Below are 27,991 nucleotides of genomic sequence, written 5' to 3' on the forward strand. Positions count from 1 at the left end.
AAAGGTGGTATTGGAGGAAAGCCCAATTCACCTCGCAACCGTTCAGGATGAATTGTAGGCTTTGTGTCGCTTTGTGGCCCTTCATTCCCCGAGAGGTTGGGCGCCCAACACTGGGGTGTTCTGCACTCTAATTCTCCTACCTTCGCAAAAAGAAAGAGAGAGAGAGAGAAAGAAAGAGAGAGAGCAAAAGAACGAGAGGGCGAGAAAGAAAGAAATAGAGAGAGAAAGAAAAGAAAATCTCAGGACGTCCCAAAACACTTTACAACCAATAAATAACTTTTGAAGTGTAGTCACTGTTGTAATGTAGGAGATGCAGCCCCCAAATTGCACACAGCAAGGTACATTGACATTCAACAGCATTACCATCGCTGAATCCCCCACCATCAACATCCTGGGGATCAGCATTGATCAGAATCTAAACTGGACCAGCCATATAAATACTGTGGTTACAAGAGCAGATCAGATGCTGGGTATTCGGCAATGAGTGACTCACCTCCTGACTCCCCTAAGCATTTCCACCATCTACAAGGCACAAGTCTGGAGTGTGATGGAATACTCTTCATTTGCCTGGATGAGTGCAGCTCCAACAACACTCAAGAAGCTCAGCACCATCCAGGACAAAGCAGCCCGCTTAATTGGCACCCCATCTACCAGCTTAAACATTCACTCCCTCCATCACCAGCGCACCGTGGCTGCAGTGTGTACCATCTACAAAATGCACTGCAGCAACTCACTAAAGCTTCTTCGACAGCACCTCCCAAACCCGCAACCTCTACCATTTAGAAGGACAAGGGCAGCAGGTGCATGGGAATACCACCATCTGCACGTTCCCCTCCAAGTCACGTACCGTCCTGACATGGAAATATATCGCCGTTCCTTCATCGTTGCTGGGTCAAAATCCTGGAACGCCCTACCTAACAGCACTGTGGGAGAATCTTCACCACACGGATTGCAGTGGTTCAAGAAGGTGGCTCACTACCACCTTCTCAAGGGCAATTAGGGATGGGTAATAAATGCTGGCCTTGCCAGTGATGCCCACATCCCAAGAATTAATAAAAAAAATACTACGAACAGCAATGTGATAATGACAAGATAATTTGTTTTAGGTGCTGGCTGAGGGATAAATATTGGCCAGGACACTGGGGAGAACTCCCCTGCTTTTCTTCGAATAGTGCTGTGTCCACCTGAGAGGGCACAGAGGCCTCAGTTTAATATCTCATCCAAAAGATGGCACCTCCAGCAGTGCAGCACTCCCTCAGTACTGCACTGTGAGTGTCAGCCTGGATTATGTGTTCAAGTCTCTAGAGTGGGGCTTGAACCCACGACCCTCTGACTCAGAGATGAGGCTGCTACTATTGAGCTCATGCTGATTCCCCTTCTCTGGTGATAGTCCAGAGTAGCGAGTGCTAGATGTTTGTTTACCTGTTGCTCCGTGAGCTTCTGTTGTATTTCATGAGAATCACAGGCATCGTAGACAATTGGTCTCGATAGATCGGTTTCAATCTGGGCAAGCCACGATCGCAAGCTGCTCATATTCTTGTCAAGCTGCTGCACGGCAACCAGTGTCTCCTTCAGCTTCTTAACTCTGAAATGGAAGAGAAGGTGAGAAATATTCAGTCGAATCAACACTGGCTTTAAATCGCTCAGAACTCCATTCAGTTTTGGGCTCCACACCTCAGGAAGGACATAATGGCCTTGGAGGGGGTACAGCGCAGATTCACCAGAATGATACCAGGGCTCAGAGGGTTAAATTATGAGGAGAGTTGCATAGACTAGGCTTGTATTCCCTTGAGTTTAGAAGGTTGAGGGGTGATTGAATTGAGGTGTTTAAGATGATTTGACAGGGTAGATAGAAACTATTTCCTCTGGTGGGGGAATCCAGAACAAGGGGACACAATCTTAAAATTAGAGCGGGGCCTTTGAGGAGTGAAATCAGGAAACACTTTTTGTACACAAAGGGTAGTGGAAATATAGAATTCTCTCCCCCAAAAGTCTGTGGATGCTGGGGATCAATTGGAACTTTCAAAACGGAAATCGATAGATTTATGTTGGGTAAGGGTATTAAGAGATATGAAACCAAGGCGGGTAAATGGAGTTGAGGTACAGATCAGTCATGATCTGATTGAATGACGGAACAGGCTCGAGGGGCTGAATGGCTGCACCTATTCTGTTCCTATGTTCCTAGGCAGTTCCCAGAGTGTATTCTGACTGGTTGAAAGATTGCCTCATTGTATTTTAAATGAACCCATGTTGGATGAGTCAACTTAGCATTGGACATGTTCCTGTTCTTTAAGGTAAGATTTCCCAATGTGCGGAGATTCATCCAGTGTGAGCACACATCTGGGAAATGGTATCGTCCTTTCCCCATTAAAGTAAATGAACAGAAAATTAGAGAGGACGCATCAGGTGGGCAAGGCTCCACCCCAGGTGGGCGAGGCTTCGTACCAGGTGGGTAAAGCTCAGTACCAGGTGTGCGTTGAGAAAATTCCTCCTTAAAATTGCTTCAAATTGGCACAAGGGAATGAAGCAGTGCTACCGGGGAACGCTGCATCGGGAAGCACTGCATCAGGAAGCACTGCATCGGGAAGCACTGCATCAGGAAACGTCGGCACTGGGAAATGTTGCATTACAAAATGCTGCCATTGCGAACCATTGCCAACACAAAACATTACATTGGGAATCGCTGCCATTAACCAGGGCAACGGGAGGGGCGAGGGGGTGGGGGGAGGGCTACAATTGGCATCACTGCCCCAGGACTGGGATGAGAGAAAGAAACTATCAGTAGTTCATCCAAGCTGGAAAGGGCACGTGTGTAAAGTCAGCAGAGGGCAAGATCAGGCTGGGCTGTCATGCCCTCCATGCTGAAATAGTCTGCTTAAGAGTAGGAGGAGGCCATATGGCCCCTCAAGTCTGCTCCGCCATTCAATAAGATCATGGTTGATCTTCGACCTCAACTCCACTTTCCCGCCCGATCCCCATATCCCTCTTCATCCCTCCCTCACTTCATCACTCACTCACTCACTTCCTCCTTCACTTCCTCCCTTCTTTCCTCATTCCCTCCCTTCATTCCTCACTCCCACCCTCACTCCCACCCTCATGGCTTAGTTTCACTTGGTAAGAGGGGAAGGAGGTAGAGAACATAAATTAGTGAAGTGCAGAAACCCTCACTGCTCAATTACTGGCTTCACACAGCTCTAGACTGGAGCTCAGTACTGCACTGCATTGAGCGAGGTGCTGAGATTTTTTATTCTTTGCATATACTGTAGACTTTTTACAATGGCCTACAAAAGGTCACGGTCAAGTCAAATGAGTCACTGCGAGTGAGGAAGTCAAACACCACATCTGCGTGGTTCCAAGTAAAAGGTATCCCGCTTACAGTGAATGGATGAGAGCTGGTTGCCAACACAAGCACCTAAGTTTCCCAAAAAGGGGTAGGCATTATTGTGAAAGAGATTAAAACAGTCAGAAGGAGCCTGAAGGCAACAAATTGCCCTTCCCCTCAGGATGGTGTTGTATACTGTCTCAACCGAAACAAGTCATGCTGTTCAAATCACCAGAGGGAGTGAGGGAGGGAGGATGTGAGGGAGGGAGTGAGGTTGGGAGGTTGTGAGGGAGGGAGGGAGAGTAGGAGTGAGGGATGAAGGGAAGGAATGAGGAAAGTAGGGAGGAAGTGAAGGAGGAAGTGAGTGAGTGAGTGAGTGATGAAGTGAGGGAGGGATGAAGAGGGATATGGGGATCGGGCGGGAAAGTGGAGTTGAGGTCGAAGATCAGCCACGATCTTATTGAATGGCGGAGCAGGCTCGAAAGGCCGTATGGCCTACTCCTACTCCTATTTCTTATGTTCTTTTGTGAGTGAGTGAGTGAGTGAGTGATGAAGGGAGGGAGAGGGAGAGGGGATGAATTGAGGGAGGGAGGAAGAGAGGGAGAGTGGGAGGTTGAAGAGGGAAGGGAGGGAGGTTGAAGAGGGGAGGGAAAGAGATAGGGTTGGGGGGAGGGGGAGATTCATGCATGTAACAAAAACTGCAGGATTGCATGTGCCAAACCAACAAGACAGCTCAGTTAATCTAACAATTTAAAGAGAACTCTTGGACAAACTACATGCAAAATAGAAATTCAAAATATAGAATATGACAATTTTTTTTAGCTGGCTGAATATTTATTTGACAGTGCATAAAACTGTAAAAAGTCACCTATTTTAACCTTTTTTAGTCAAAAATATCTCAGACTGTAATGATCATGTGGAATGGTTGGAGTGAGGATCCATTAACACCCAGAGCTAGCTCCATTACAACACCTTTCAACTTGAAAGGGAGAAAATTGCAGGGCTACGGTGAAAGACCAGAGGAGTGGGACTAATTGGATGGCTCTTTCAAAGAGCCGGCACAGGCACGATTGCTCGAATGGCCTCCTTCTGTGCTGTAAGAGTCTAAGATTCTAGGATTCTAATGCTAGTGTACTGGGACAGTCCTAGCCTCAGGTCATATTTTTCTACATGAAATATTTTAAAATCTCGCTTCTTAATTCAAAGAGAAAAATCACAAATTAATCATACGTATAATTTATCACTTAACTGGTGCCCTCTCAAGCACTGGCTTAGGAAGGAACGTGTACCCGTAGTGTGGTGCTAATGGCTTAATATTATTCTTTCATTTGTGCATTAATTATAGCTTACTGTACTTACGAGGAATGCCTCCATCAGACTGAAGAACTCCCACAATACCAGCTGTTAAAGCTTTATTCTGAACTGCCTTATGAAAGGTTAGCCAGTGTGTCATCAATGTAAACTGCGAGATGTCCCAGATACCTCCGGCAGAGTGGAATCTGCTGCTTTGCAAATTTGTGTTCAGGGCTGATTTTTATCCCCCCAGCTCCAGATTTTTTGAAGCCACACCATGCTTTGAAAATTTTCAAGTTATTATTACCTAAACTGGTGTCAGCCGTGGCTCGGTGGGTAACACTCTCGCCTCTGAATCCAGGTGGACACTCCCAGTGAAGTACTGAGGGTGTGCTGCACTGTCGGAGGTGCCGTCTTTCGGATGAGATGTTAAACTGAGGCCCTATCTGCCCTTTCAGGTAGAAGTAAAAGAACCTAGGGCACTAGTCGAAGAAGAGCAAAGGAGTTCTTCCGGTGTCCTGGCTAATATTTATCCCTCAACCAACATCACTAAAACAGATTATCTGGTGATTTATCTCATTGCTGTTTGTGGGACCTTGCTGTGAGCAAATTGGCTGCTGCGTTTCCTACACTACAAATGTACTTCGTTGGCAGTAAAGCACTTTGGAACATTCTGAGGTTGTAAAAGTTGCTATATCAATGCAAGTTCCTTCTTCTTTCTTTTTAAACCAACCAGTATGTGCCAAAGTCTGTGCTGATCTAAACCTGGCATGGTCGAGACTGTCCTGAATGAAATCAAGCTTTCATGGATCGTTCCAGCTACTTACCACAAGCTACCTGGCATCTAACCAAAATTACAACCAAACGGCAATGAATTCAAGATTTTAAAGCTCCTTTCTCAACAAACTGCTACAACAAACAAGAAAAGCAAAACAGTAAAGATTTCAAATGGATATGTGTAGAGGTCAGCATTATTTTAAAAAACATGTAACGAGCATAATTAATAAACAAATTCAAGTAACTCATGATCTGCAACCAGGCTACACAGCAGTTTAGACAGTTTCATACTCTTGCTCTCTCTTGTTTGTTCTTAAATCCGCAAGCCTACCAGAAAAGAAGTCATAGAATCATAGAGCATTATGGCATTGACAGAGACCATTTGGCCTGTGCCGGCTCTTTGAAAGAGCTGTCCAATTTAGTCCTACTCACCAGCTTTTTCCCCATAACCCTGCAAATTAGCCCTCTTTAAGTACACATCCAATTACCTTTTGAAAGTTCCTATGGAATCTGCTTCCACCATCCTTTGAGATAGTGCATTCCAGATCTTAACAACCCTCTGTGTGAAAAAAATTCTCCTCATTTCCCATCTAGTTCTTCTGCCAATTATTTTAAATCTATGACCTCTGGTTACCGACCCACTTGCCAGAGGAAACAGTTTCTCCCTACTTGCTCTATCAAAACCCCTCAGAATTTTGAATACCTCTATTAGGTCTCCCCTTAACCTTCTCTGCTCTAAGGAAAACAATCCCAGCTTCTCCAATCTCTCCATATAACTGAAGTCCCTCATCCCTGGTATCATCCTGGTAAACCTCCTCTGTACCCTCTCCTAGGGCTTGACATCCTTCCTAAAGTGTGGTTCCCAGAATTATCCACAATACTCCAGCTGAGGCCTAACCAGTGATTTGTAAAGGTCGTCCTTGTTTTTGTATTCAATCCCCCTATTTACAAAGCCAAATATCCCATACGCTTTCTTAACCACCTTATCAACTTGCCCTGCCACCTTCAAAGATTTGTGAATAAGCACCCCTAGGTCCCTCTGCTCTTGCATCTCCCTCAAAATAGTGCCATTTAGATTATCCTGCCTTTCTGTGTTGTTCCTCCCAAAGTGCATCACTTCACACTTATCCGCATTAAATTGCGTCTGCCAAGTGTCTGCCCATTTCACCAGTCTGTTTATGTCCTCCTGAAGTCCGCTACTATCCTCCTCACTATTTACTATATTGCCAAGTTTTGTATCATCTGCAAACTTAGAAATTATACTCCCTATACCCAAGCCCAGGTCCTTTATATGGAACAAGAAAAGCAATGGTCCTAATACCGACCCCCGGGGGACCTCACTGCATACTTCTCTCCAGTCAGAAAAACATCCGTTCACCACTACTCTCTGCCTCCTATCCCTTAGCCAATTAAGTACCCAAGTTACCACCATCCCTTTAATCCCATGTGCTTCTATTTTCTGAATAAGTCTGTTACGTGGCACTTTATCAAATGCCTTTTGAAAGTCCATATACACAACATCTACTACACTACCTTCATCAACCCTCTCGTTACTTCGTCAAAGTACTCAATCAAGTTAGTCAGACATGATAAAAGCCACAAGTGAAACTGCAGCAAACTGAGGTGAGGTGAGGAAGAGGATATAAATGAATGAGACGGTGTGCGCACCAACAGTAACCAGCAACTGCACAAGACTGTCAAACTAAACACAGTGACTAACGGCACTGGGGGATAGAAAGGCAGAAGCTAGGGGGAGATGGGGGCGGCGGTGGGGTGGTTAGGTTTACAACTAAACCAGCATTTCAAGACTGCCAGGCCAGTCTCTAGCCAAAACCTTCGTATCTCCAGTGAGATTTATAGATCCCTTGCTGACATGTTGCTCCATCGGCTGTCCTATTGCTTTGAACATCTGTTATTTATTAAAGGGCTCACAACTGCGGATCAGAAACCTGCACAGGTCAAAACAGATCTTTAAGACTGGAAAAACTTAATTTTACATTTGTTTGAGTTTGGCTTAAAATTAACGAAAAGTCCCGTCTTGTTCCTAGTCAGAAAACTCTTGCATCAAAATGTTGTTGCACTTAAAGCAGTTTTACTTTCTGATGAAGGTAAAGGGTTAAGTTGTTAATCCAGTGTTTTAGCCATATTTTAAATACTTACCCAAGCTAATTAGATATAAACTTCCCATTCGGATGGTATCAGTAAAGTGGAGTCTGTCTGTAAAGAAGGGATATCCTGAGCAGATAGCCATACTGCCTACTCTGCAAGTACAGACCATGACAGTTCAGAACACACTGTTTCTCTGCACCTCGCTGAGAAATTCCTCATTAAATTAAGTTACAGCAATTCTGTGTGCTGACAGCTGACAGATTGTAACCTAGCCTGCGCTGATTTATTGAGAGTCTGCTGCCCCTTTGTTCTATTCTCCAAACTAAGAAGTGTGGCACTTGGCTTTGTACAGGATGTGTAATCAGATTTTTAAAATTTGCTCTTTTAAACAGCAGCGGGAAATGCTGAAGAAACAGCAACAAATAAACACGATGCAGAGAGTGCACCGCTGACGCAACCAAGGCATGCAAACATCTGTGGGGTCAACGGCGCAATGGGTCTCTAACCAAGCATGCAACAGCAGAAAGCGACGGAATGGGAAGAGAAGAAGCAAAGACCTGCCTGGTAACATCACAGTGACAGTCGGGGAGCTCAAGGTCCGCATCGCAGCACTCAGCCATTGCTTCTACCAGAAGAACTGCAGCGACGAGGAGAAAGGAGATCACCTCCTGCAAAAAGGGCCTGAGGAACTCTAGTACAGTGCACGCCAACACTCTCGCACAACAGGCAGCGATCAGCAAATCACTCGCCAATCGTCACTCTCTAACAAATGTTACTAGAGCCGGGCCTGACAACTGGCAGCACGGAGCGACAAGTGTTCAGGTTTCTAAATAAAAACTTACGCTCATCGGCATGTATCGCTGGGCTCACATTCCTGGAGCGTCAGGCCAACAAGGGCAAGTGCGCGGCTCCTTCCAAATGGGGACACTCAATCTGTGCCCGCCAGACCCAATTCTCCAGCACCTGGGCACCCCAGCATTAAGAGTTCAGAGCTGACTTTAACTTAGAAAGTATCTGGTGCCTCGCTTCAGTAATAACAGGCAAACACTCTGAACTATTCCTAACCTATGACGTCTCTCCACTGGGATGCGTGGAGGCCAGCAAGGAAAATCACAAGCAGTAAGCAATCAGCAGCTGTCTCTCTCTCGCTCTTTCCCCTACAGCACTTCCCTCCTAGCATAGCAGAAGGACCGATTTCTTATAAAGCAGAGCCTTTCCTACATTATTAACTGCGCACTCACTATCGGGTCATTTTTCTTTCCCAAGGCAATCCTAGCTGGAGAGTCACTGGACTCAGTACATTTTGCCAAGAACTGGGACAACAGAAAACAAAATCCCCATCAGATACTGATTTCAGCTCTAAGTTTTACTCCACAGCTTTATCTTCGTTTATGGACTTCTTTCCTGCTGGGCCAGATCTCTGATTTGAGCGAGACCCATTGCAATGCTCGAGAGTTTCCACACCGAGCCGCTGATAAACTCAGGTAAATAGAGCTTGTCTGTTCGATAGAGAGTGCACACATCACCCCCCTGGGAGACCCCCCACTCTGAGGGTCATTTTGACTCTGGACGATGGTGTGAAATGGACGATATCGGCTCCACCGCCCCTTAAACACCTCTCGCCAATTTTGTTTCTGTTGCAATCAATAGAAAACGGGGAGAGGTGTTTAACGAGTGCTCGAGCCGATATCGGCCATTTTACACTGTCGTTAAAAAACAAATTACCCCCAGTGAGTCCAGAGAACATTTTGCAGATTAGTATGAACCAAGACCCCCCGACCTCCAAAGTGTGAACAGGGAAACAGGTGGGGCTACACTGGCTGATACCATGCCGTGTACCAGCACAGAGCCCTGGTGTGGATGGTATGGTCTGCTGCCCGTATCCTAACTCGCACCATGTCCCGTACACCCATCACCCCTGTGCTTGCTGACCTACATCGGCTCCCAGTCCTGCAACGACTCAATTTTAAAATTCTCATCCTTTGTATTCAATTCCCTCGCACATCCCCGTCTCTGTAACCTCCTCCAGCCCAACAACCCTCCGAAATCTCTATGCTCCTCCAATTCTGGCCTCTTGCACATCGCCGATTTCCATAGCCCTAAGCTCTGGGATTCATTCCTTAAACCTCTCCGCCTCTCTCTCCTCCTTTAAGTCGCTCCTTAAAACATACCTCTTTGACCAAGCTTTTGGTCACCTGTCCTAATATCACCTTTTGTGGCTCGGTGTCAAACTTTGCCCAATAACGCTCCTGTGAAGCGCCTTGGGATGTTTTACTACATTAAAGGCGCTATATGAATTGTTGTTGCTGTTGTGTGTTTTCTGAAATTACCACACAGAGCCCTGGTATGTTTTCTGCTGCTTGTCCATCCAGGACAATCCTACCATGGCTGGCAACAACAACTTGCATTTATGTAGCGCTTTTAACGATGTAAAACGTCCCAAGACGCTTCACAGGAGCATAATCAGACAAAATTTGACACCGAGCCGCCTAAGGAACTATTAGGACAGGTGACCAAAAGCTCGGTCAAAGAAGTAGATTTTAAGGAGCAACTTAAAGGAGGAGAGAGAGATGGTGAGGTGGAGAGGGTTAGGGAGGGAATTCCAGCGGATGGCAAGGGCTACAACAGCAACTTGCTTCTATATCCTGGAGGAGAGGGCTCCCAGTAACAGTTCCAACCCCTTAGGTTCCATTAATGAGCCCAGCAGGCCAGTCTTTCATCCTGCAGGCCAGCTTGGCCTGGCCTTGGGGGCAGAATACCGAGCCTGCCTCAGATGATTGGCTCGATGTCAAACGCTTGACCCCATAGTGACCCGCTGACCTCCTCCTGAAGGAGGACAGTGATTGGTTGAATGTTAGACGACCCACAAGCACAGGTTTAAGCCCTCGCTGGTCAGACAGTGGATACCCGGAGCTCCACGTGAATGCCAGCGAGCAGCACAATTCACCGTAAAACATCTGCGGGTCCTGCCACCATTCCCCTAATCACAGCTCAGATATACATCATATCCCAACATACACTGCCTCCATCAGCTGGAGATGCTGAGCATCAGAGGCAACTGTTTGCCTCTCTGCCACCCAAATGTGGCAGGCATTGAGTCCAGGATCTATGAAGACACATTCACCGATCCCTGCCGGTGAACCAAATTGACGACGAACCAAAGAAGGAGATGTTAGACAGACAAAAAGTCTGGCCAAAAAGGTGAGTTTTAAGAAGGATCTTGAAGGAGTAGAGGGAGGTGGAGAGGCTAACAGATTTAGGGAGGGAATTACAGAGCTTTGGGCCAAGACGGCTGAAGGCACAGCCGCCAATGGTGGGGCAGAGGGAGCGGGAGATGCACAAGGGGCCAGAGTTGGTGGAACGCAGAGTTCCCAGAGGGTTCTAGGGCTGGAGAAGATTACTGAGATAGACCATGAAGGGATTTGAACACGAGGATGAGAATTTTAAACCGAAGGACTGGGAACCAAGGTAGGTCAGCGAGGACTGGGGTGACAGGTAAGTGGGACTTGGTGCGAGTTAGGATACAGGCAGCAGAGCTCAAAATTGCCTCATCAGCTGTTTGATGGACGTTTTCCCTCCGTGTGATGGAAGGACCTGCACAGGGCAGCTTGCAACATGCCTGCCAGCTTGAGCTTCTAGACATCTAAGACGAATATTGGGTGCCCAAATCTTACTCGTCATGAACTGTGTAATGCAGGTCCTGTTTGGCAAATCGGCTGCTGCGTTTCCCTACATTACAACAGTGACTATACTTTACAAGTATTTCACTGGCTGTGAAGAGCTCTGGGACGTCCTGAGGTTGTGAAAGGCGCTATAGAAAAGCAAGTCTTTCCATTCTGATGTAAAGGGCTTACAATGCCTGTAATGGAACTGAATTCAGACCATAAAACAATCAACAAAATGATTTAAAGAACAGCAGTGACTATATTAAGTATGGTTATAATGATAAAACTGCAACAACACATTTACAAAGGGCCAGACAACTCGACATGAAATCCTACCGACATCACTTCACAAAAAACCAGGGAGAATGGTGAAAGATAAAACAGAGCAGGAGTGGAATGAAATCTGAGCAGTTCTGAGACCCGAGGGAACACAAGTCGAACACTTAAAACAGTCCGACTAGAAAATCAACGCTGCTTCATTCAGACTACACACGGTTTTAAAAACTTATCAAAGTAGAGAGATCATGTTTTGCCCAGAGTTTGGCTCGTATACATTTACCAGCAACTGCAAAAAACAGCAGGCTGCCCTTCTCATTAAAAGCGGTGAAGTCAACCGTAAATCATCTGCAATGGATCCGCAGCTTCTAAACCCGTCACGTTGGATCCAAGGATATGGTGCCCGTAGAAAGCTGGATTACTTGCAGCGTCACTCAGAAAGTTCTGGCATAAAAGGAGTTAAATTGACTTGATCCGTTTTATGCGCTGGTCGGCACGGCCAGATATAAGCATAGTTCAGAAACAATCCCTGGAGGCCCAGCAGCAGCTTCCCGCACTCAGCTCAGCCTGTTTGGAATCCAGCACTTTATTTCACTGCAAACAAAACCTCTTTTGTCCGACCTCCCACAATCCAACTGAACCAGAGACCCAAAGCGGCTGGAATCGGTTCCAATAGGGAGACGAGCGATATTTGGACTAACTGCTCACCAGCCCCAATGAGAGGGCACATCCTCAGCTGTCTAAAGGACCCCGCAGCGTAGAATCAGCGTGACACAAGTCAGAGAATTTCCTGCCTGAACGGCTAATTATTTTAGTAGCTTAAAAAAAAGCCCCTCGTTCCAGCTCTTGCTCGATTCACTGACGAGGCTAAAAACCCATTAAAAGGGCTCCCTGTTTAAGGGTCAGATTCAAACCATGATCTGAATTCTAATCGTTCAAATTCCCAACGACACACACAGACACACAGAGCTTTGCCTAACTCTACAGGACAACAATCTGCTTTTTATTTCAGAAATTGCTTTTCATTCAGTTCCATTTGTCATTTCTAATCTAAAAGCAGTCAGGACATTTACACACGTGCCTGATTTCAAGCATGTATTTTTTTCTACAATCTCATGCATAATAGATACAGATGAGGGAGGCCTTTGCGTTTATCATAGTTCATCCGTTTAGAAAAGCGCCATGATCCCCTCCCCCATCGAACTGCTTCTTAAATAATTCCAGGAGTTTCGCCACCTCTCTATTTCACTCAGACTTCAAATCCATGTGTTGACCACTTTATCACCAAGACCACCTACTTCCACCTCTGTAACATTGCCTGTCGGCACCCTTGCCTCCAGGCATCTGCTGCTGAGACCCTCATCCATGCATTTGTTACCTCCAGACTCGACTATTCCAATGCCCTCCTGGCCGGCCTCCAACCTTGCCCCCTCCATAAACTTGAACTCATCCAAAACACTGCTGCCCGTATCCTAACTTGCACCAAGTCCTGCTCACCCATCACCCCTGTGCTCGCTGACCTCCCAGTCCAGCAACTCCTGGATTTTAAAATTCTCATCCTTGTATTCAAATCCCTCTATGGCCTCGCCCCTTCCTATCTCTGTAACCTCCTCCAGCCCTACAACCCTCCAAGATCTCTGCGCTCCTCCAATTCTGGCTTCTTGCGCATCCCCAATTTTCATCAATCAATCATTGGTGGCCATGCCTTCTGCTGCCTAGGCCCTTAGCTCCGGAATTCGCTCCCTAAACTTCTCTGCATCTCTACCTCTCGCTCCTCCTTCTAGTTGCTCCTTAAAACCTACCTCTTTGACCAAGCTTTTGGTCACCTGTCCTAATATCTCCTTATGTGGCTTGGTGTCAAATTTTGTCTGATAACGCTCCTTTGAAGCACCTTGGGACGTAAATGCAAATTGTTGTTGTTTATGTGAAGAAGTCCTAAGTTTCCTTTTCTCCAGTTTGAAGTTCTGTCTTCTTCTCCGATTCTCATGGTTTAGTTTGAAATATTGTTCCACATTTACCTTTTCTGTACCGTTTACTATCTTTTACACTTCAATAAATGCACTCTCAGATGTTTCCTTTCAAGGTTGAAAAGAAAGAAAAAGAACTTGTATTTATATAGCACCTTTCACCACCTCAGGACGTTCTAAAGCACCTTACAGCCAATGAAGTAAAAAGCCCAACTTCCTCCAGTCTTTCTTCGTAACTCAGTCCTCTGATGCTAGGGATCAGCCTTGTATCTCTTCTCTGCAGCGCACCAAACATTTCAAAGTCTCCCACTTTCTCTCCCGCAAGACCTCCCAAAAAGCTCTCCCCACGTCTTACCTGCTTGCCGGCGATCACTCCCTTAGTGCCGGTCAGCGGTCTTTGGCCGCCTTAACTTCCTCTCCCTTGCACCATCATCCCTTTCGTCATTTAATCACTGTCCTCCACCCTATCACAGACCTCTCCCTTTTGTTCTTTCCCTGCACCCTGTCCCCGGCTTTGCTTAAGAACTCTTTCAGCTCTGATGAAATTCAGTGACCTGAAACATTAACTCTGCTTCTCTCTCCACAGATGCTGCCTGATCTGCTGAGTGTTTTCCAGCATTTTCTGTTTTTATTTCAGTTTTATTGCTCTTTTTGAAAATGGGCACAGTCTCCTAAGACCTCCCCAGTGTTCATTTGCTCCTCTATAGCGCCTGTCAACACTTCACAAATCTCATCCCTCAACTCTCTTAGACTTGGAGATCAATATCATTCATCCCTGGGAATTTATTTCCTTTAGCTCGCTGGACCTCCATTACATTTACATTTAAGTCCTTAATCCTATTTAGATTGTCGCTATTTAGGGAGGGCATGTCACTCGTATCTTTCCTAGTGGTTAATTGGAGGAAGTGATCATTGGGTAGATTAACTATCTCTAGCATTGTCAGCATCCTTTAGAGTTGTCTCAGCTTCTTTGACTACTCCCTTATTGTTATAATTGTGAAAGAATTTTGCACCATTAGGCTTTGTGCCCAAACAGAACTAACAAATAATTATCTGTATAAACCAAATGCTTCTTTACATTCTTACCCCTTCCCATTACAACAACAACAACTTGCATTTCATAGACTCATAGAATGGTTACAGCACAGAAGGAGGAGGCCATTCGGCCCACCAAGCCCGTGCCGGCTCTTTGTAAGAGCAATCCAGTTAGTCCCATTCCACCGCTCTGCAAATTTTTTCCATTCAAGTATTTATCCAATTCATTTTTGAAAGCCACAATGGAACCTGCTTCCACCATCCTTTCAGGCAGCACATTCCAGATCATAACCACTCACTGCGTAAAAATGTTTTTCCTCATGTTGCCTTTGGTTCTTTTGTCAATCACATTAAATCTGTTTCCTCTGGTTCTCGACCCTTCCGCCAATGGGAACAGTTTCTCTTTATTTACTTTATATAAACCCTTCATACTTTTGAACACTTTGATCAAATCTCCTCTCAATCTTCTTTGCCCTAAGGAGAACAACCCTAGCCTGTCCAGTCTATCCACGAAACTGAAGTCCCTCATCCCTGGAACCATTCTAGTAAATCTTTTCTGCACGCTCTCTAAGGCCTTCATATCTTTCCTAAAGTGCGGTGCCTAGAATTGGACACAATACTCCAGTTATAGCTGAACCAGTGTTTTGTAAAGGTTCAACATAACTTCCTTGCTTTTGTACTCTAGGGGCTCAATGTTACCAGGGCTGCGGGTTCACGGTGGGGGGGTTATTGGGCGCGTGGGTAATGCGCCCGGCGAAATCAGTCTGCTCCCTGCGCGATCGCAGTCTAACTGGATTCACTTACCTGGTCTTCCGGGTTCCCCACTGCTGATCTGCACATCGGGCGGACTGCACATGCGCAGTAAGCTCTGTCAGTTGGAGGAGCTCTATTTAAAGGGGCAGTCCTCCACTGACAGATGCTGCAACAAATAGCAAAAATTACAGCATGGAGCAGCCCAGGGGGAAGGCTGCTCCCAGTTTAATGATGCCTCACTCCAGGTATCATTAGATGGGGTGAGGAGGAGGGGGAGGACAGAGATCTTCTCCCCGGCGGGCGGGAGGAAGCGGCCTGCCTCTGCCACCAGGAAGGCCTGGCTTGAGGTGGCAGAGGAAGTCACCTGCACCACCAACATATCGCCCACCTGCATACAGTGGTCAGCCAAAGTGAGTACACTTACTCATTCCCCTACACTCCATCTGCCACATCACTGCCCCCACCCCACATCTCCTTCTGCACTGCCAACACTACTCTGTCACATCACCCCTCATACCCACTCAAACCTCATCCTCATCTTACCGACACTTACTAACCTCGCCAGTACTCATCCCGCCACTACCACTCAACCCAATCCTCATACAATCTCATGGCTCTATCTCATACTCACCCTCTCATGCATCTCTTTCACGGTCAGCCGCACTCAACCTGCCACTACCTGTGCTGCAGCCAAAGGGCATGCATCACATATGTGCAGTAGGAAGCGTAAGGCAAACGTGTCGTGAGCATGAAGGGGATGCACAAGGGTGTTTGAGGGTTTGTCATGGTTTTTACTGATATTGAATTTCTGACCAACTCACATTACATATTATATTGGCACCACTACTGCCACGTCTTTGCGAATCTTGTCTGGTTTGTGCAATAATGCCCTTTCCTGAAGATCAAAATGAAGACCCACAACTGATGACACCCATTGTGTCACTGCAGAGTGGGTGTAGGTGTATTTGCAGGGCTCTTTTGTGAAGACGACTGAGAGACGTCGGCGATGTCCCCAGTGGCACCCTGGAAGGATGCGGAGGAGAAGCTGTTGAGGGCAGTGGTGACTTTGACAGCGACAGGTAAGAAGATGGTGCTCGGGCCAGCCGGGAGCAGCTCGGCATGAAGGAGGCTGCAGATGTCCATGACTACATGTCGAGTGACTCTGAGCCTCCGTGTGCACTGCTGCTCAGAGAGGTTCAGGAAGCTGAGCCTCGGTCTGTGGACCCTGTGGCGAGGGTAGTGCCCTCTGCGACGCATCTCTCTCTGCGGTTGCCCTCCCTCCTCCTGTGCAGGTGGATGTGTCACAGCACTCTGTTGTGGAGCTCCACGTGTCAGAGGTGGATGGCATGGCCGGCGAGGCTGGTGAGGCTGTTCGCCCTCTGAGGAGGTCATGACTGCAGCTACGGCGGCCCCCATCCGGAAGATGAACATCTGAGGGGGTCCGCAAGGTAGGTACATGTCTCTGGACCCCGGGGTAAGTGTGCAAGTTGGTGAATTTCCTTGTCAGGAGGAGGGTGGTGGAGGCCAAACTTTGTCCAAAGTGACAGAGTGGCCTCCTGCAATGAGTGAGAGTCTCCCCACCCACCTGTCAAATGGACCTTTGCAGCTGCCACAGGCTGACAGCTGCAACACGTCCATTTGAACTGGGAGTGTTTCCCCCAGTATGGGAAACAGTCCCAGTTGTCTCTAAAATCCCACCCCTCCTGACATATTCCCTTAATCAGGTCTGTTAATGACCTGAAATAGCGATGTAAATAGTCTCAAGTGGCACCCCGCTGGCTTTAATTGCCTGCGGGAGTCCCACATGCGGGGGCTGCGCGCACACGTTGGCGCGTCTGTGGGGAACCCGGAAGTGGGTGGGTTGGAGCCAGGCTCCGAACCCGCTCCGGGATTCCCCGATTTTCGGATCCCCCCTGCCAGGAACGCACCCAATAGCGGGTGCTAAAATGAAGCCCTATGTCCCTATAAAGCCCAGGATCCCATATGCTTTTTTCTCAACCTGTCCTGCCACCTTCAAAGATTTGTGCACATATACCCCCAGGTCTCTCTCTTCCTGCACCCCCTTTAGAATTGAAGCATTTAGTTTATATTCCTCTCCTCGATCTTCCTGCCAAAATGTATCACTTCGCATTTCTCTGCGTTAAATTTCATCTGACATGTGACCGCCCATTCCACCAGCCTGTCCATGTCCTCTTGAAGTCTATCTCTGTCCTCCTCACTGTTTACTACACTTCCAACTTTTGTGTCATCTGCAGATTTTGAAATTGTGCCCTGTACACCCAAGTCCAAGTCATTAATATATATATCAAAAAAAGCAGTGGTCCTAGAACTGACCCCTGGGGAACACCACTGTACACCTCCCTCCAGTCCGAAAAACAACCGTGCACCACTACTCTCTGTTTCCTGTCTTAGCTAATTTCGTATCCATGCTGCCACTGCCCCTTTTATTCCATGGGCTTCAACTTTGCTGACAAGCCTATTATGTGGTACTTTATCAATCGGCTTTTGAAAGTCCATAAACACATCAACCGCATTGCCTCATCAACCCTCTCTGTTACCTCATCAAAAAATTCAATCAAGTTAGTTAAACACGATTTGCCTTTAACAAACCCATGCTGGTTTTCCTTTATTAATCCATACCTGTCCAAGCAACTATTAATTTTGTCCCAGATTGTTGTTCTAAAATCTTTTCCACCACCGAGGTTAAATTAACTGGCCTGTAGTTGCTGGGTTTATCCTTACACCCTTTTTTGAACAAGGGTGTAACATGTGCAATTCTCCAGTCCTCTGGCACCGCTCCCATATCTAAGGATGATTGGAAGATTATGGCCAGCACCTCTGCAATTTCCACCCTTACTTCCCTCAGCAACCTAGGATGCATTCCATCCGGACCAGGTGACTTATCTATTTTAAGTACAGCCAGCCTTTCTAGTACTTCTTCTTTATCAATTTTTAGCCCATGCAGTATCTCAACTACCTCCTCTTTTACTCTGACTTTGGCAGCATCTTCGTCCTTGGTAAAGACAGATGTAAAGCACTCATTTAGTACCTCAGCCAGGCCCTCCGCCTCCATGCGGAGATCTCCTTTTTGGTCCCTAATCAGCCCCACCCCTCCTCTTATTACACGTTTACTATTTATATGCCAAAGAAGACTTTTGGATTCCCTTTTATGTTAGCTGCCAGCCTATTCTCATACTCTCTCTTTGCCCCTCTTATTTCCTTTTTCACTGTTCCTCTGTACTTTCTATATTCAGCCTGGTTCTCACTTGTATTATCAACCTGACATCTGTCATACCCTCCCGTTTTCTGCTTCATCTTACTCTCTATCTCTTTTGTCATCCAGGGAGCTCTGGCTTTAGTTGCCCTACCTTTCCCCTTCGTGGGAATGTACCTAGACTGTACCCGAACCATCTCCTCTTGAAACGTCGCCCATTGTTTGATTAGTTTTGTCTGCCAATCTGTTCTGAACCCATTGAAATTGGCCCTCCTCCATAACTAATCTAAACCTTATGATACTATGATCAGTGTTCCCTAAATGATCCCCCACTGACACTTGCTCCACTTGACCCACCTCATTTTCCAGAACCAGATCCAGCAATGCCTCCTTCCTCGTTGGGCCGGAAACATACTGATCAAGAAAGTTCTCCTGAACACACTTCAGAAATTCCTCCCCCTCTTTGCCCTTTACACTATTACTACCCCAGTCTATATTAGGATAGTTGAAGTCCCCCATTATCACTACTCTATGGTTCTTGCATCTCTCTATAATTTCCCTGCAAATTCCCTGCTCCTCTACATCCTTCCCACTAATTGGTGGCCTATAGAATACACCCAGTAGTGTAATGGCACCTCGATTGTTGCTTAACTCTAACCAAATAGATTCTGTCCATGACCTCTCAGGGGCATCTTCTCTCTCCAGCACTGCAATATTCTCCTTATATAGCACCTTTAACATAGGAAAAGTCCCAAGGCGCTTCACAGGAGCATTATCAAACAAAATTTGACACCGAGTTATATAAGGAGATGTTAGGAAAGGTGACCGAAAGCTTGGTCAAAGAGATAGGTTTTAAGGAGTGTCTTAAAGGAGGAGAGAGAGGTAGAGACGTTTAGGGAGGGAATTCCAGAGCTTAGGGCCTACTCAGCTGAACCACATCATCCACCAGTCCCCAATTGAGAGGACAAGCAAGCAATCCACTCCTAGTCCTCTGCCAAAGCTACTTTTAAACAGGCTGTGAGAAGCTTTGTGGGAATGATCCAGTTGATACATTCTTAAATTTTATTGCCCCTTTTGCGAAAATGTAACTTGTGTGGAAAAACCACAAACGTTTGCCCATAACCCATCATTCTGTAGAATTGAGCATCCATAATCCATAATGCTCTCCTGGTCGGCCTCCCACCATGCACCCTCCGTAAATTCTGCTGCCCGTATCCTAACGCGCACCAAGTCCCGTTCACCCATCACCCTTGTGCTCGCTGACCTACATTGGCTCTTGGTCCCGCAATATCTTGATTTTAAAATTCTTATTCTTGTGTTCAAACCCCTCCATGGCCTCGCCTCTCCCTATCTCTGTAACCTCCTCCAGCCCTACAACCCTTCGAGATCTCTGCTCTCATCCAATTCTGGCCTCTTGTGCACCCCCGATTTTCATCGTTCCACTATTGGCGGCCGTGCCTTCAGCTGCCTAGACCCTAAGCTCTGGAATTCCGTCCCTAAATCTCTCTGTCTCGCTACCTCTCCTCCTTTAAGATGCTCTTTAAAACCTACTACTTTCACCAAGCTTTTGGTTATCTGTTCTAATATCTCCTTATGTAGCTCAGTGTAAAATTTTGTTTGATTACGCTCCTGTGAAGTGCCTTGGGACATTTTACTACGTTAAAGGCACTATATTAATGCAAGTTGTTGTTGTTGTCATAATGGGATTGTGGGTTGGACACTGGCCTTTCACATCTGAGATGTGGGTTCAAATCCAGCCCAGGCTGGTGGGATGAAAGGCTCCTCTGTTGTTCTATAATAGCTCTTTGTGAAAAGAGTTCTGATTGGGTACCGACCGCTGTGAAGTAATGCCCCTGATTTTGGACCAATTGAACTGCTCCTGATTTTTCATCAATTGAACTGCCCCTGATTTTGCACCAATTGAACTGCTCCTGATTTTGCACCAATTGAACTGCCCCTGATTTTGCACCAATTGAACTGCCCCTGATTTTGCACCAATTGAACTGCCCCTGATTTTGCACCAATTGAACTGCTCCTGATTTTTCAGCAATTGAACTGCCCCTGATTTTGCACCAAATGAACTGCTCCTGATTTTTCATCAATTGAACTGCCCCTGATTTTGCACCAAATGAACTGCCTCTGATTTTGCACCAATTGAACTGCCCCTGATTTTGCACCAATTGAACTGCCCCTGATTTTGCACCAATTGAACTGCCCCTGATTTTGCACCAATTGAACTGCCCCTGATTTTGCACCAATTGAACTGCCCCTGATTTTGCACCAATTGAACTGCCCCTGATTTTGCACCAATTGAACTGCCCCTGATTTTGCACCAATTGAACTGCCCCTGATTTTGCACCAATTGAACTGCCCCTGATTTTGCACCAATTGAACTGCCCCTGATTTTGCACCAATTGAACTGCTCCTGATTTTTCATCAATTGAACTGCCCCTGATTTTGCACCAAATGAACTGCCTCTGATTTTGCACCAATTGAACTGCCCCTGATTTTGCACCAATTGAACTGCCCCTGATTTTGCACCAATTGAACTGCCCCTGATTTTGCACCAATTGAACTGCCCCTGATTTTGCACCATCAAGGAATTGTACTCAGGTGTGAAGGAAAATGAAAATGGTCACACTGATGCAATTGGGGTGGTCCCCAGAGCCTTGAGCTGAGGTGTGTTGTTGGGGCTGATTGGAGGGAGATTTACTCTGCATCGGGCTGCGCCATACCACATCTGGGAGTGACTGATGCCAACACTGGGTGCCTGAAATAGAAATGTTCCATTCCCCAGCACTAATGTTGCTGAGCCACAAAATTTTTTTTTTAAGAAGAATTATGTTTCAAGTACTGTGCTGTCTTTAACCTCATTATACACCAGCAGGAAATGATTCAGAGCTGTCTAATATATTGCTGCCAGGTTGCTTTGCTCAACATCTAGACACATTTCTGGCCTTTCACAAACCTTTTCTCACTACCCAACACCCACTCTCTAAACAAAGCAACAGTTTGAGCAGAAACATGGCTACAATTCCCTAATATAAAGTAGATAATGTACAGACGCCTAGTGGTTCTGGTACTGGACTACCAACCCAGAGGTCATGAGTTCAAATCCCATCATGGCAAGTTGTGAATTTGAATTAAATAAATCTGGTAATTTATAGACTGGCTCCAGAAAAAGGGACCATGACAAACTGTCAGATTGTTGTAAAAATCCTACTGGGTCACTAATGTCCTTCAGGGAAGGGAACCTGCCGTCCTTACCTGGTCTGACCTAAATGTGACCCCAGTCCCACACTACATGGTTGACTCAATGCCCGCATGGCAACTAGGGATGGACAAATAATTGTTGCCCACAATTTACAACAGTGATTACACTTCAAAAGTACTTAATTGGCTGTAAAACGCATTGGGACGTCCTGAGGTTGTGAAAGTCGCTGTATTCCACCCCCAATCCGCCGCAACAAAAAAAAACTGTTGAGGCTGGGGGTCAATTGAAAAGTTCAAAACTGAGATTGATAAATTTTTGTTGAGTAAGGATATTAAGGGTATACAAACCAAGGCAGGTAGATGGACTTAAGATACAGATCAGCCATGATCTAATTGAATGGCAGAACAAGCTCGAGGGGCTGAATGGCCTGTTCCTATGATCCTACCTTCCTATGTTCCTAAATGCAAGTCTTTTTATTTAAAAAATACGTATTTGTCCAGTTTGATATCAGAGGGATGGATGGATGCATTAGATTAAACATTTTTCAATAAGTGGAATCAGTTGTCATGTGCTGTTTAATGGTTATAGATTTGCCATAATTTCAAAATCTTCAAATATAATAATCAAAATTTAAATCTTTGCCTTTTTACATCAAAGTATGACACAAGGGCATAGGTTCCCAATACAACAGAGGGATTCGAAATCTCCAGAGACCATTCTCATCCGTACAACTCACGCTTAAACCAGTCGGTATTAAAGTCCATAAAGTAGAGCGAGAGCAAGGTAAATATTGGACTGTGTTGCATGGAATCAGTCTCCTGACTTCATACTAATAGTTCAAGAATCGGGATTACACAGCCTTGCCATCTCCAAAACATCACAAACATGCCACTTCAAAAAAAAATATTAAAAGTATTTTGCACTCTATTTTTACTGATATTGCAGAAAAGCAACTGAATCAGATCAGTGTCCTGGCCAATATTTATCCCTCAACCAACATCACCAAGAACAGGTGATCTGGTCATTATCACATTGCTGTTTGTGGAACCTTGCTGTCCACAAATTGGCTGCCGCGTTTCCTACATTACAATAGTAACTATACTTCAAAAGTACTTCATTGACGATGAAGCGCTTTAGGACGCTCTGAGGTCATAAAAGGTGTGATATGAATGCAAGTTCTTTCTTTAACACAAGTTGAACTGTTAGAAATGAAAGAAGTTATCTAACAGGCGACTGCACTGTGGCGATATGTCATGTATACCAATCATAAGCTGCACTCTCAGGGTGAGCACAAGTGTAACCCCTTCAGTGTCTACTAGTGACTATGAAACAAATAGCCCTCTACTAGTGAAAGTAAGGATTCACTGCGATCTGGCACAGTCGCACACTACTGGAGTTTTCTGTACTGACATAGATAGAAGTTTTATCTTTACATCAAGGGTAATGCGCAGTCTAACAGCGATTGGGCATGATCCATTGGCTACTGCTTATTTTTGCTTTCTCTCACTCTCTCCCAAGTAGAAACCTTCAATGTGCAGAGTGTTTGGACAATAGACAATTCAATGTTTCTGTACTAACGATAACCCCAGCAGTGTGTTCAGCAGCTGATGTTAAAGGAGCTCCGCATCCAACTCAAGAGAACAAAAATGTGCCCAACGGATGAGCAGGAAAACACTGAGTCCTTTGTAACACTGCACAACGAAAGCTGTCAAAATGGCAGAAGCAGCTGTCCAAGGATCTAACAGTTGATTTACTACATGACAGCAGCTGATTATTATTTGATTTTTAATGTCATAGGAAAAAAGTAAAAGTTTTTTCCAAAGAGCTCAGCTCCAGGACATTGGGCATTATGGATGGAGATCTGAGACAGGAACTGTGGGTTGTCTTGTGCTGTGGCCATTTTTTTTTAAAAAGAAAGGGGGCATTTTAATAGTTCATGATACATCATCTTCCAAGTCTTCTAAACCAGTGCACTACTGTCCTTTTCTAAAGAAAATTACTGGATTCATTCACAGGCTAAAATGTATCACAGCAGTGCTGGAGTATAAAATTTAAGGGGTACAGTAATGTAGTGGCTATATTACTGAAATAGCAATCCAGATGCTTGGACTAATAATTTTGGGAAATGCAAGTTCATATCCGACCATTTGAATTCAGTTTTTTTTAAATGGAAATAAAAAGTTGGTATCAGTAAAAGGGAACACAAAGCTGTCAGATTGTCGTAAAAACTCAACTGGTTCACTAATGTCCTTTAGGGAAGGAACCCTGTCATCCTTACTCAGCCTGGCCTACACGTGACTCCAGTCCCACACCAATGCGGTTGACTCTAAAGTGGCCTAGCAAGCCACTCAGTTAAAACGCAGGAACATGATGAGGCCATTCAGCCCCTCGAGCCTGTTCCACCATTCAATAAGATCACGGCTGATCTGTATCTCAAATCCATTTACCCTCCTTTGTTCCATCTCCCTTGATACCCTTATCCAACAAAAATCTATCTATTTCAGTCTTGAAAATTTAAATTGTCCTCCAGCATCCACAGCCTTTTTGGGGAACAATTTCCAGATTTCCACTACTGTGTGTGTGAAAAAACTGATTCCAGTTTTCGCTCCTATTGGCGGAGTTCTAATTTTAAGATTGTGCCCTCTTGTTCTGGATTCCCCCACCAGAGGAAATAGTTTTTCTGTATTTACCCTATCGAATCCCTCAATAATTTTAAATACCTCGACTAGATCACCCCTCAACCTTCTAATCTCAAGGGATTCAAGCCAAGTTTAACCCTTTTAGCCCTGGTATAATTCTGGTGAATCTGCACCCCCTCCAAAGCCAATATATCCTTCCTGAGGTGTAGTGCCCAGAACTGAATGCAGTAGTCCAGGTAAACCATTACCAGCGTTCAAGAAGAAGGTCCACCATCACCTTCTCAGGGCAACTAGGGGATGGGCAATAAATGTTGGACTTGCCAGTGACACCCACGTCCCAAGAATGAATTTTTAAAAGTCACAAAGGGAATTGGATGGCACTGTGGGTTAGACACTACACTTCCACCCCAAGGCTGCAAAATCGAACCCAGGCTGATGGGAAAAGCCTCCTCTGTCTCCTGGCGGAAAGGGTTCTGTGCGAAATGAGCAAAGTGTCTATTGACACCACTGTGTCAGCCAATGAGTTGGAGGCGGGGCAGGACTTACGGCAAACAAGTGTATTTTATAGCAAACAGCAAGGCAAACATAGTCTTTTTACAGCGTCTATTTAAAAAGATGTGGAGATGCCGGTGATGGACTGGGGTTGACAATTGTAAACAATTTTACAACACCAAGTTATAGTCCAGCAATTTTATTTTAAATTCACAAGCTTTCGGAGGCTACCTCCTTCGTCAGGTGAACGATGTGAAAATGAAATCCTCGAGATGAAATCGCATTTATAATTCACAGAACAATGCTTGGTGAGTACAGACAGTTTTTTCAACTGCCCGTTGCCAAGGCAATCAGTGTGCAGACAGACAGGTGTTACCTGCCAGGTCTCACAGAATATACAAATCACCAAAAAAAAAACAACAAACAAAAAAAAACAGAGATAGAGAGGTAGAAACATAGAAAAGACAGCAACTGACCCGTTATATTAAAAACAGATAACATTTGTTCGCTGGTGGGGTAACGTGTAGCGTGACATGAACCCAAGATCCCGGTTGAGGCCGTCCTCATGGGTGCGGAACTTGGCTATCAATTTCTGCTCGACGATTTTGCGTTGTCGTGTGTCTCGAAGGCCGCCTTGGAGTACGCTTACCCGAAGGTCGGTGGATGAATGTCCATGACTGCTGAAGTGTTCCCCGACTGGGAGGGAACCCTCCTGTTTGGCGATTGTTGCGCGGTGTCCGTTCATCCGTTGTCGCAGCGTCTGCATGGTCTCGCCAATGTACCATGCTCTGGGGCATCCTTTCCTGCAACGTATGAGGTAGACAACGTTGGCCGAGTCACAGGAGTGTGAACCATGCACCTGGTGGGTGGTGTCCTCTCGTGTGATGGTGGTATCTGTGTCGATGATCTGGCATGTCTTGCAGAGGTTACCGTGGCAGGGTTGTGTGGTGTCGTGGACGCTGTTCTCTTGAAAGCTAGGTAATTTGCTGCGAACGATGGTCTGTTTGAGGTTGGGTGGCTGTTTAAAGGCGAGTAGTGGAGGTGTGGGGATGGCCATAGCGAGGTGTTTGTCCTCATTGATGACATGTTGAAGGCTGCGGAGAACATGGCGTAGTTTCTCCGCTCCGGGGAAGTACTGGACGACAAAGGGTACTCTGTTGGTTGCGTCCCGTGTTAGTCTCCTGAGGAGGTCTCTGCGATTTTTTGCTGTGGCCCGTCGGAACTGTCGATCGATGAGTCGAGCGTCATATCCCGTTCTTACTAGGGCGTCTTTCAGCGTCTGTAGGTGTCCATCGCGTTCCTCCTCGTCTGAGCAGACCCTGTGTATTCGCAGGGCCTGTCCATAGGGGATGGCCTCTTTGACGTCTCCTCTCACCTTACTTCATCTCACCCTATTAACATATCCTTCTATTCCTTTCTCCCTCATGTATTTATCTAGCTTCCACTTAAATGCATCTATACTATTCGCCTCAACCACTCCTTGTGGTAGAAAATTCCACAATCTCACCTGAAGAAGTTTCTCCTGAATTCCTTATTGGATTTATTAGTGACTATCTTATATTTATGACCCCTATTTTTGGACTCCCCACAAATGGAAACATCTGCTCTGTGTCTACCCTCTCAAGCTTATGAAGGTGAGAGGTGTTATCGCTGAGGAATGGAATTGCAATTTTGGTCATGAGCTCTGTTTACTGCAGACTCTAGACTCTTTTTAAATAGACTCTGTAAATAGACTTTGTTTGCTTTGCTGTAAAATACACTTGTTTGCCGTAAGTCCCGCCTCCTCCAACTCATTGGCTGACTCAGTGGTGTCACTAAACACTTCGTACATTCTCTATATAAGTACAAACAATTAGCACTCACAATCTGCAATAGTATTATCACACACGGCAGGAAGGGGAGAAAATGAAGGTTACATGCTATGGAGCAAACTGAAAGGCTGTGGCCCTGTCTAGCAAGGCTCCACACTAAAGCACAGCCTCACTCAACTTGCCATCACATTTCCCTGCACTCACTGTTCACACTTGCTAAAGGCTTGTTCCAGAGAGTAACCCAGTACCATTGGCCTGATTATAAAGGCATCAAGTTCAATTAAACAGGCTGTGTATCTGACACCCATGGGTTTTGTTACTGGAGGAAACTAATTTTATAAAATCAACCTGTTTGTGTCTAATTAGCATAATTCATCAAACATTTAGCATAATCATTAATGTGTTAGCACTAACAAAGTTTTTCTGTAAATTAAAGCATGTTCTGATTAATCAAATTTGCACAGATTGAATCTTGTGATCATACTTAATATTGGCTCCTTTAAATGTAATAGTTGAATAGAGAGAAGCTCAATGGTTTCTGAATTCATTGTACACTCTTATTTTGTAAGTAACCTAATTTGCACCTGATCTAATTAGTAAAATTGATCAACGTTAAAACTAAAAGGCTGATCGGGAATCAGTCCAATTTGAGTGCTTCAGCTGAGTCCCCACTTGTTGCAATTTGGGAGCAGTCTCTTTGATCAGTCATTGGAACTTTTGAGTGTGACATTACTCCTTGCTGAGCCTACATTCACCTTCTCCAATTAAGAACATTAGAAATAGGAGCAAGAGTAGGCCATCCGGCCCCTCGAGCCTGCTCCGCCATTCAACAAGATCATGGCTGATCTTCTACCTCAACGCCATTTTCCTGCACTGTCCCCATATCCTTTGATGCCTTTAATATCTTGAAATCTATCGATCTCTGTTTTGAATGTTCTCCATGACTGAGCCTCCACAGTCCTCCGAGGTAGAGAATTCCAAAGATTCACCACCCTCTGAGTGAAGAAATTTCTCCTCATCTCAGTCCGAAATGGCCTACCCCTTATTCTGAGACTGTGACCCCTGGTTCTAAACTCCTCAGCCAGGGGAAACATCCTCCCTGCATCTACCCTGTCAAGTCCTGTAAGTGTTTCAATGAGATCACCTCTCATTCTTCTAAACTCTAGAGAATACAGGCCTAGTCTACTCAATCGCTCCTCATACGACCATCCTACCATCCCAGAAATCTGGGTCTGGTGAACTTTCGTTGCACTCCCTCTACGGCAAGTATATCCTTTCCTAGGTAAGGAGACCAACATTGTACACAATACTCCAAGGCCCTATATAATTGCCCTATCTCACCAAGGCCCTATATAATTGCAGTGAGACATCTTTACTCCTGTACTCAAATCCTCTTGTAATAAAGGCCAACATACTATTTGCCT

The 27,991-nt window shown here is 45.5% G+C and overlaps 1 protein-coding gene across 8 annotated transcripts in view; it reads right to left on the reverse strand.

The window, feature by feature from the left end:
• Positions 1-27,991, reverse strand: part of syne1b (spectrin repeat containing, nuclear envelope 1b) — a 478,102-nt gene that overhangs the window by 70,352 nt on the left and 379,759 nt on the right. For all 8 annotated transcript variants that reach the window (XM_067989374.1, XM_067989378.1, XM_067989371.1 and 5 more), the window contains one exon: positions 1,423-1,585. In XM_067989374.1, the coding sequence (XP_067845475.1) occupies positions 1,423-1,585 (163 nt within the window). The remainder of the gene's footprint in view (positions 1-1,422; positions 1,586-27,991) is intronic.

This window comes from Heptranchias perlo, chromosome 8 (genome assembly GCF_035084215.1).
Source record: "Heptranchias perlo isolate sHepPer1 chromosome 8, sHepPer1.hap1, whole genome shotgun sequence".
Classification (NCBI taxonomy): Eukaryota; Metazoa; Chordata; class Chondrichthyes; order Hexanchiformes; family Hexanchidae; genus Heptranchias; species Heptranchias perlo.